Raw genomic sequence first — 10,214 nt, 5'->3', positions numbered from 1 at the left:
AAGATGACTAGCAAATTCCGACAGATAGAGGGGTTGCGTAAACCCCCGTTGTTGCACACCTTTGCATACATCATGTGGCTGGCTTGCTGTCATGTTTGTAGGACGACAAGCGCCCTTTTTTATATTTCTATTACTATTATTATTACTACTATTATTTTACCCCATTCTTGCATCTCGTACGTGACACGGGGTCTTCGGTGTGCGCACGTACCGTGTAGTCCCCCTCCTCTTAGCCCCATTTTCCGGTCAAGTCTAGCCGGGCTGAGAGACAGACGCTCAACCAAGTCAAAAGGTTCGAATAGCCGATAGGCCGCGAGGCCGTCTTTTCGTCCCTTCCTCCCCTCTTCGATATAAAGTTTTATAGGTGGTCAAGTGGATATTTCCGGATTTGTTCCTTTCCCCAAGGCCCGTCATGTTCCCGCGAGTTCATCTGAACACAACACACAGACACTGGAGTCTACGAGGGGAAGAGAAAACAAAAACACATAAACAAAAAGGAAAGGCTCGATGAGATTGACTTCTGCTTCTCACGTGGTACTGACTGCCTGTGATGTCGCGTTAACTCAAACCTTGTGTCCGCTTGGCTCGGCCCTTTCCATTGCCATGTGGGAAAGCCAAAAAAATTAAGGGTATGTGGGTGTATAATGTATGCATCCAAGACGTAACCTAAAACTTGTCATGGAAAGGAAACCAAAAAAAAAAAAAAAAAAAAAAAAAAAAAAGATATCATGGAAGCCAGCTTACCCACGTTTCTGCCAGACGATGATTTTCACGGTCCGAATATTGTCGAGTCATCACCTTGTCTCTTTAGACTTCAAACTCAATGCGGACAAGGGCTGCAATAGTTGTTGACACGAGACTGGTTCACGAGATGGCGTTTCGAGATCTCGATATCTAGGTTGGACACATCCCCCAAGCCCGAGATCTCCGTCCAGCTGCGGAGAAGAAAAAAAAAAAAAAAAAAAAAAAAAAAAAACCCTCATACTAGATTGGCATGTTTCGGAAATGGTTCTAGAACTACTAATTAGATGCCAGGTTTAGATATTGGCTCATGTTGTGCTGAATCTGCGCTGGGAAAGCCTCGTATATTCATTGCTTTTCATGCATGTATTACTAATTGGGGCCTGCCCCCTATCGGTCTAATGGATCAAAGATATCACACCGTAAAATAACAAAAATAAAATAAAGATAAGACACATCCGTCTTTTCCTAGAATCTGTCTAGATTCTTCCATACCAGCCAGATAACTGCGGCGTTGCTCGGACCAGTACCTGGGGTTTTGAGCAAGGTGTCCAGGGCTGTCCATGCTTGCATCTTTTGGCAGACCCTAAAAGCCGAAAAAAGTAATGATTAAACACCGGAAACCTCAATACTGGGAGGAGTATCTCGTCGATCAAGAGGTGCCACTTGATCCGTATCGCATAAAGCCAAAAACAACGCCCAGTGTCAGGGCAATGAGGACCGCCACCGCCGGAATACCGCAAAAAACCATCGTTCGGAGCCTCTTTCGCTTTTTCAGTGCCAAGGCCTCAGCCTCGGCATCTGCTGCCGTAATCGGTAGTCCGGTGCTGCTAATCCCGAACCCACCATTCCTTGGGGTCGGAGGTTGCATAGGGATCCAGTCTGTCGAGTAGTTGTAGATGCTGTGAGTGCTGCCGTTGGGAACGTTCCCGTTACCATAGGGACTCTGGCCGAGCCGTGGGGGTTGAAGGTCCAAAGGATGCGCCTCATCTTGCTTCAAGGAGTTGAGGGGCACAAACGAGGATTGACTGTAAGCAGGTGATGGCGGGTCTCCTTGTAGGTATGGGGGTGGCTGCGGTGCCTGTAAGCCGTACGCTGGACTAGAGGGGACCGTAGATGGCGCAAGAAGAGGATGTTGTTGACCTGGAGACATGAAAGCTGGAGAGAGCGGCGACGGCATGGCCAAAGGCTTCATTGGAGCCAGATGGTTTGATTGGTGTTCAGTCGTCGGTACATATTTGATTGCCATGAGCGGCGCAGGCTTCTTCTTCTCATGTGTGGCGCTTGAGTCATTGCCACCTGTACCAGACATCTTGACGATTCACTCGTCTGCTGAACTGAGGTTGCACAGGGGGGTTATCTGATGGGAACAGCCCTGCCAAGAAAACCGAGCTCACGATCCTCCACGAGGCTAGAATAAAGTCGAAAGCTTGTGGTTATGAGAACGAGTGACTTGTCGAACAGTTTCGACGGCTGAAAGATTTGGGGGAGTAAGAAAATAATGGAATAGATAGAAAGGGCAAAAAAAAAATCAATAAAGAAACTGTGCCCATTGACTATATTTACAACAAAATGAAATAAATTCGCCCAGCGTGCTCAGGTGATGTATGAATGAGAGTTCCCTGGGCCTCTCAAAAACTCGAGAAAATGGCCAAAGACGAAAAAACAACACACAGATATAGCCGTGCGGGCGGGTGGGCGAGAAAACGAGAATAGAAAAAGTAACAAACGATGAAACTGCTCATGAAGCTGTGCTGACTAGCTGATAAGTGAAGATCACTGGGGGGTCTGTTATAAAAAGACTGACAGATGCAGGGACATATTTCAGAGCTAGAGGACACTAATCCTTGGTTACGAACCACAGACAAAGGGGCGCCTTATTCTGCAGCGACGAGTTCGTCGCCGCTTCTTCACCTTCTCGTCATCGCCGATGACGCCGCCTCAAAAACCATCCTTTGAAGAACTTATCTTGCCTACGATCCGGGGGAACGCCAGGTTGAAGGTCAGGGGTGTTAGAAAAAAAAACAGGCCATGGCTTCGGTTGGGCGCCGCCACGGCTGGTTGCTTGACCAGAAACTAAGTGAGACTTGGAGCTTAGTGGGCGTTGAGGCTGGACGGCGCCTCATACGAGCGCATGGACACAATCTTGGCGAAATGAGAGGGGGTGTCTAGTTGTCATCTTTTCTGCGCAGGTGAGAGTCGGCGAGTCAAAATGGGTTTCGATAGCGTTAGTTTTGCGGAAATAGTAAAACCTTTCCCCTAGTAGACAGACAGACAATTGAATTGTGATGATACCTAAGGTGCCCTAGGTACCTACCTACCTAGGCAAGGTAAGGATAAAGGCAAATTGTACCAAAGGTAAGGTTGTATGCGAGAAAAGTTAGCTGCCTCCGCACAGTGTTTTGAAAGATGCCTACTCAATTGTGCACAGTTTTCAGCAGCTGATGCGGGGCAATTGTTACAGTGTACACACTCACAGCCTACACACTGTCTTTACAAATAAAAATTTCCTCCTTGGTACCTGCGTGAGATAGGATGCGCCCACACATACTAACAAAAATAAATGACAAGCATCAAACTTAGCCAAAGCTACCGGGTTTAGCAATTTACAGAATTCCTATACCGAGAAACACGTGCTTGATTACCGCTATATTACATCATGTCGGCGACAGTGACCAGCTCGATACCAAAGCCAAAGAAGCGCAAGGCACGTCCTGACGACGATGCACCGCCAAAGGTTGCAAATTCAACAGTTCCTGTCGGCAAGAAAAGGAAACAGAACACCAAAAAGGGAAAGCGTGTCGCCCAAGATGACGATAGTCTCCTGGACCTCGACGCCGGCCTGAATCTTGCCATTGCCAATATGGACAGTCAGCTGCTATCCGACTACCTGGCTCAGCAGACGACCAGATTTGGTACCGACTTGAGCTCGGTGGAACTGGCAGACTTGCACGTGCCTGCGGGTGCTATCAAGGACACCAGCTCCTTTGGTGACGACAAGCCAAGGAACCTGGAGAACCTTCCATCGTTCCTCGAGACGTTTGCTGATGGCGGGGCCGATGAGATGGGTAAGGCGGCCAAGGAGAAGGGAGCGCCGCACACTATCATCGTGGCGGGCGCGGGTTTGAGAGCGGCAGATCTCTGTAGGGCAGTGAGAAAGTACCAGAAGAAAGGCAACACGGTGGCCAAGCTGGTAAGTTCCAAGGACTATGGGGCTGAGACTGAGCTGATCGGGCTTGAGGCTAGATCCGTGGCTGATCGAATTAACGCACCGCAGTTTGCAAAACACATAAAGCTGGAAGAAGCTGTCAGTTTTTTGAAGAACAATTCAACTGGAGTTGCAGTTGGGACTCCCGTGCGGTTGATGGACTTGCTCGATAATGGTAAGTGTGTGCGAGGTATTCTTTTGCCTCTTGTCTTTTTTCTTTCTTTTTCTTTTCTGTCTTTTTCTTCAACAAGTGCAATTACGCTGACAAGTGTTTCAAGGTGCGCTGTCAACCAAAAGCCTCCGCCGCATTGTGGTTGATGCCTCTCACATTGACCAAAAGAAGAGAGGCGTGATGGATATGAGGGAGACCGCAATCCCCCTTGCCCGCTGGCTTGCTAGACCCGAGTTCAAAGAGCGATATGTCCATGACGACAACCGGCTCGATTTGATCTTTTACTAAGGTCCGATGCAGTTGAACTCAATTTAGATACCCTTCTTGTGTGACACCTTCTTTGTCAAGGCAAGAGAAGCAACGAATGCAAGATCATTTACCTCACGTCATAAACACTGCTTTTGAATTTACTACCTAGGAATCGTGGGCAGCGTCTGGTGATAATACAACGGGCAAACAGGTTGGAACTTGAAAGTGAAGAGGCTAATGGCCGCCCTGCCTTGTTGTGCGAGGATCCCTTAAGGACTGTCAAGGGGATGACTGTCTGTCTGCTTGATCCTCATCAAAAGGTTTCGTCTTGTATGCCCCTTCCCTTACTTAAATCATGGCTCTCAGATGGGATTTGCTTTGGCGCCTACGGGGACTTGACATTTCTAAAGGGAAAATAGATGTTGGCACTGGCGACTATGCCCTCTTCCCTTCCAAAAGAACAAAGTCGTGGCAGCGCAGGTAGGCACCAACCTCTGGCAAGTACCTAGGTAGTAGCTCAATGTATCTTCCGACACCACAAAATCTCTTTGTTAAACTTCCTAGGTAGGTAAGCAGCCTACAACTCTCTACTCGTCTTTTTTTCTCCCATCAATTCACTCAGCAATTCCCACTTTCTTTTCTCGAATCAACAGCAGCATCATCGGAGGACGTCCTCTTCGACGATCCGACCACCCATTTTTTTGGATCTTTGACGAGTTCTTGCTAGTGTCATTCGTTTGGCCTCTATTTTGGAGATCATCCTTTGCCTGCAGCTGTTTACAGACAAAAGCTCATTCCTTGTGTCATTCTCCGTCTTCTGTTTTACATCGATCAACCTCACAGAGAGTTCGGATTCACCCTAAGCGGTGCCCACACCATGAAATCTTCCATTCTTTGGGGCACGTTTTTATTCTGCTCCGCCACCCAGATCTGTGGACAAGATGTTTCTGTATCTCCTCAAGGTAAAAGAAAACCCATGCTCTTTCTATATTGATTTCCAACATGTACTTCGATACAATACTGACTGACTATGTTATCGGATTTTAGACTGCCTGGCAGGCTGCATGTCTCGAGGGTTCTCCGAGAGTGGCTGTCGGAGCACCTCTTGTCTTTGCAGAAATGAGCATCAAACAGAGGTTGGTTAAATGACGACAGCTCCTCATGGCTGCCTGTAAAATATGCGAAGCTGACACGACGCCATTAGCTCCTTCGGTGCCTCTTCGATGCCTGTCCCCCGAATTCTTACTCCACCGCTGTACAAAACGCAGTTTTTGCTTGTCAACACTCGGTTCTGGATGGAAATGAAGTTGTGCAGCGGGATAAAGATCTTCTTCCGAGGGAAGTAGACCCTAGCTTCCCCGATGGACACCCTGTTCATGAGGCGCCTGATGGTACTCTAGTGCTCCCACCGCCCGACATCAATCTAGTAAGGGGGCCGGAAGATCGACTTACCACGGACCCCCGCGCAACCGCCAAGTTTGCCGGGTCTCGTTTTGGCGGCAAAGAAGGTGCTTTATATGGTCCGGGATCAGGCGGACTTGGCACACCCGGTACTGGTAACGGAGTTCCCCCTGTCCAGGGCCCTTGGGCGACGACATTTCCTGGACTCAACGGTCCAATTGTAGTAGGGACACCCGGCACACTGCCTGTCGAAGGAAATACTCCTCAACCATCACCACCTGCAGCCCCGAGCACAGGATTTCCAGGGGAAGGCTATGATGGTTCGTGAAACTCTGACTCTCGGATGCCTCTTATCATTGACATTTGGTGATTGTTATGTTAACAGCGCCTTTGGTTAGGTGAGGAACCGTCTGGAGAAAATCCAACAGACCCAAACAAGCCGAACGGGGCGGGTGCATCACCCAATATTGTACCTCCTCCGGTTCAGTCAGCTATACCTATTCCGCCCATCCCAGCTTCTCCTGGTGAAGTCGTCGACCCAGAGGACTGCGAAACCCAATCGAATTTGCCAGTCTTGGGCCGACCGACTGACCTTCCCATCGCCAACCCGACTCCTGTGAATCCTCTACCTGTCATCTCAACTATTGTTGTCCCACCAACTACGGTACTTTCTACAGTGATTGTTGTCTCGACAGTGGCAACCACCATGACGGAAACTATTTCGGTCCCCTCGCCAGTCATGACTACAGTCACGGTGGCGACGCCTTCGCCAGTGCCCACTACCATAACAGTGACTACTCCAAGACCTGAATGGACCACAGTCACCGTGCCTTCACCCTTCCCGGTTACAAGAATATCGACGGTTGTCGTGGCCTCGCCATCTCCCGTTCCCGTACCTTCGCCGGTAACGGTTGATCGCCCTGTGTATGTGACACAGTTCATCCCACAGCCAGCACCTGAGCTTGTTACCGTCTTTGCTGCGCCACAACCACCCACGATCGTCAACCAGCCATCTGTGATTACTGTTCTAGCACCTCAGCCAGCAGTACAGACAATGGCACTACAAACAATAACCGTCATGGCTGCGGTTCCGGTTCCCTCTGCCGGTGCCGGACAGGCTTACGTGATTCAGGTCCCAGGTCACGACTTTCATCCAGGATACACACAACCCCTAGCTCAAGGTCTCCCAGGCGCCTTTGCTGGTTGGACAGGCAGCCAAGGAGGGGTAACTCCATAGAATGGAGGCTTCAACCCCTTTGTCAACATTCCCAGTCCCGGGATTTCTTGGGCGCCTGGTAGCCAAGCAGGCTCCTTTCCGCTGGGAAACAGTGTCGGCGGTATTCCGGCTGTGGGTCAGCTTCCTGGATCCGCGCCCGTTTCGAATAGCGGCCAGGGCGGTGCCGTAGTGCCTGGAAACCTGGGCAACGGCCAGGGACATGGCCCTGAAAACGGTGTCGTCGGAAATAGCTCCCCCGGAGCCGCTGGGCTATCGAACAATGGTAGCCCACCCCCAAGCATCGGTGTCGGCAATAACCAGCCTAACATACCCAGGGCCGGCGACTCGCCAAATAATGTTCCCGGTATCATTGGTTCCCCGAGTGGTGCGGCCGCTGGGAACGTCCACCCCGGTGCCCCCGGATCATCCGCAAGCAATGGTCCTCTGGCCGGTGTCGGCGTTGGTGGCAGTTCCAATGGACAGCTGGTAAATGCTCCCATCCTAGGTGGGGCTAGCAACGGCCTAGGGGGAGTCTTGGGCACCCCAAGCAGCAACGGTGGTTCTGTTGTAGGGAACACACATGGCAGCACTGGTCCTCTCGTCGGTGTCGGTGTTGGAGAAAGCGCTCACGGGCAGCTGGTAGATGCTACTATACTCGGCGGGGCGAGCAACGGTCTTGGGGGCATCCTAGGTACGCCGAGAAACAGTGGCAGTTCAACTGGAGGGAATACACCTGGCACCTCTGGCCCTCTCGTGGGCGTCGGAGTTGGAGAAAGCTCCCATGGACAGCTGGTAGATGCTACCATACTTGGCGGTGCGAACAATCATGGCGTGGGCGGCAGCAGCAGCAATGGGATACTGGACGTCAGCGTCGGCCCCTTGGCAGATATCAGTGTGGGTAGCGGAGGCCTCGGCGGCCTGCTTGGCACAGGTTCACCAAGCCCCTTGGGCACTGGCAACCAGGCCTCACTTCTGAACGTTGATGTCCTTCCCGGCGCTGGTAGTGGCCTGGTGGGAGGGAGCAGGACCGCTGGTCGGTCCATCACCAGTCAAGATATGCCGGCAGGACTGCTCCTTGCTTACGGCGACCTTAGCTTGTCTTCGCGTTCGACAAGCACCAAGCCAGGTCTTGTTAGTCCCCCTGACCAAAACTTTCCTGGAGTTCCGCATACTCCCAATGATGCGACAGGGATTATCTCCTCGACCGTGTTCAAGACAACCACATCGTCTTCAACACTTACAGTCCCTCGCGAACATCCTCCGAAAGACGAGGTCAACTCAAGAACGACACCACATGTGCCTTGGGTTACTGTTGTAACCACGCCACCTAACTCACCGCCTGGAACCTCGTTTTCCCCAAGTGTGCCAAACGCGCCCTCAGAACCCATAGTTCCGCAGACGCCGAACGCACCTGGGTCTCCAAACCTCCCGCCAAGCACACCGGGTATTCCCGTCGGTCCAAATTTCCCAGGCACCCCCAATGTTCCCAACACCCCAGTCGTACCAGGAACGTGGAACACTCCAAAAAGTCCAAGTCCTCCCGGTACCCCAGGAATCCCCAATACGCCTGTGGTTCCAGGGACATGGAATACACCAGGAGTCCCAAGCTCGCCCCGTCCTCCAGGGATCCCCGACACACCTAACCCGCCAAACACTCCTTTCACGCCAAATGGAGCAGAATTTTGGAGTGGCTTCTCTCAACAGGCGCCAGGGCAGACAGTCCGTGTTTGGACACCTAGCGGCAGCATTATCTCAACCCCAGGAACCAGCTCCGTACCATCCACGCCAAACAGGCCTGTACCTTCAGGCCCGGGAACTACTGGGACGGGTTCTACCACTTTCACTCCGCCAAGCCCAGGCGCACCACCACCAGCTAATGTTCAGAGCTCCCCACCGCCAGCAGGAGAGCTGTCAACGCAGTCAACTCCAGGTTTGATGATTAGCCAGCCTCTACCGTGGCCACAGACTTGGACCCGACCACCAGGAAGTTCGATCAACTCAAGGTCGACTTTCACCAGACAAGAACCTCCGCCTGAAAGTCCTCCAGATGATGTGCCTCCTAGCAGCCCGCCGCCGCAGATGCCACCTCCGGCAATGCCTCCTGTAGAGCAGTCTAACGTGTTCACAATGCTGACCACGCCCACTCAAGGGACACCTTCTGTGGAAACGCCTCCTGCTTTGCCCCCTTTGCCTGATACCCCACCTGGCCAGCCTCCTGCTGAAGTCTCACCTCCTCCTGACAGTCCTCCTGATGTAGAGCCCCCGTCCCCGCCTATCACTCAACTTACCACACCGACCATAGGGCCAGATATACTTACGGTCTCCGTCAGCACGGAAACTTCACCTCAAGCAACCCCTCCCACAACTGGCCCGACACCTACAGGAGCTGCGATCAGCGCACATCTTCCAATAATATCCACGATTACTCCAATCACTCCTTCGCAGCCGCCAGGAGTGCCAACAGGTTCCTTGCCAACGCCGACTCCCGAAGAAACAGGCGCACCACGTCCACCAGGAGTGATTGATGGTCCCCCAGATGTCTCGCAGCCGCCTGTGCCTCCTGCAGATGCTCCCCCGTCTGATGGACTTACGCCGCCGGGTGGGAGTCAGCCCTTGTTCATCTCGACCATTGCAAGAACTACGACATTCACACCACCGGGTCAAACCTCGCCGGTCTTGTCAATCACAGAGATTACCATGACCTTCAGTGGAAGCAATGCCACGCCAGGTCCAAGTGTAAACCTGCCACCTGGGATCCCACAGCCGACACAGGTGAATGGATCTTTATCCGAGCGCCCAGGAGGCGGGACGACCTTGACATCGATCTTTAGACCCAACAGCACAATTACACAAACTGAGACGGGGACGGGGACTCCCCCGCTGGATCAGCCGCCGCAGTTCACCGGAGATGCTGCAAGGAAGCGCTCGTTCGGAATGGTTATCATCACAGCACTGGCTTTGCTTGTCTATTTTGGCATTTGATAATCTTCAGAATAGGGGCCTCACGACAATTGTTTGGAACGTAGCGCATCAGAAAACACACGACATTTTCATGCCCGTTGGTGGGCGATGCAGTCAGTATCTTGCATACTCGCCGCTGTGTTTTTGAGCCATGCTGGTTGATGTATACGATGAGCGGCGATTAGCCAGGTTCAAGTTCTTCTGACTGTCTTTTATGGCAGTTTTTATGGTTCTGCAGTCTAAAGCAGACTTTTTCGTGTTATTTA

The 10,214-nt window shown here is 51.8% G+C and overlaps 2 protein-coding genes across 2 annotated transcripts; one reads left to right on the top strand and one right to left on the bottom strand.

The window, feature by feature from the left end:
• Positions 1 to 1,393: 1,393 nt before the first annotated feature.
• PgNI_10674 (uncharacterized protein) lies at positions 1,394 to 2,053 on the bottom strand (the record flags this gene model as incomplete). The annotated part of the gene is made up of 1 exon (XM_031130647.1): positions 1,394 to 2,053. The coding sequence occupies one exon, from the start codon at positions 2,051 to 2,053 to the stop codon at positions 1,394 to 1,396; it is 660 nt and encodes a 219-aa protein (XP_030979888.1).
• Positions 2,054 to 4,725: 2,672 nt separating this feature from the next.
• PgNI_10673 (uncharacterized protein) lies at positions 4,726 to 9,969 on the top strand (the record flags this gene model as incomplete). The annotated part of the gene is made up of 5 exons (XM_031130646.1): positions 4,726 to 4,850; positions 5,505 to 5,541; positions 5,575 to 6,091; positions 6,170 to 6,894; positions 7,009 to 9,969. The coding sequence occupies 5 exons, from the start codon at positions 4,726 to 4,728 to the stop codon at positions 9,967 to 9,969; spliced, it is 4,365 nt and encodes a 1,454-aa protein (XP_030979668.1).
• Between the last annotated feature and the right edge of the window lie 245 nt (positions 9,970 to 10,214).

Source organism: Pyricularia grisea, chromosome VII (assembly GCF_004355905.1).
Source record: "Pyricularia grisea strain NI907 chromosome VII, whole genome shotgun sequence".
NCBI classification, from domain to species: Eukaryota; Fungi; Ascomycota; class Sordariomycetes; order Magnaporthales; family Pyriculariaceae; genus Pyricularia; species Pyricularia grisea.
The sequence above is the reverse complement of the archived record's forward strand: the minus strand, read 5'-3'. Positions and strand labels throughout refer to the sequence as shown.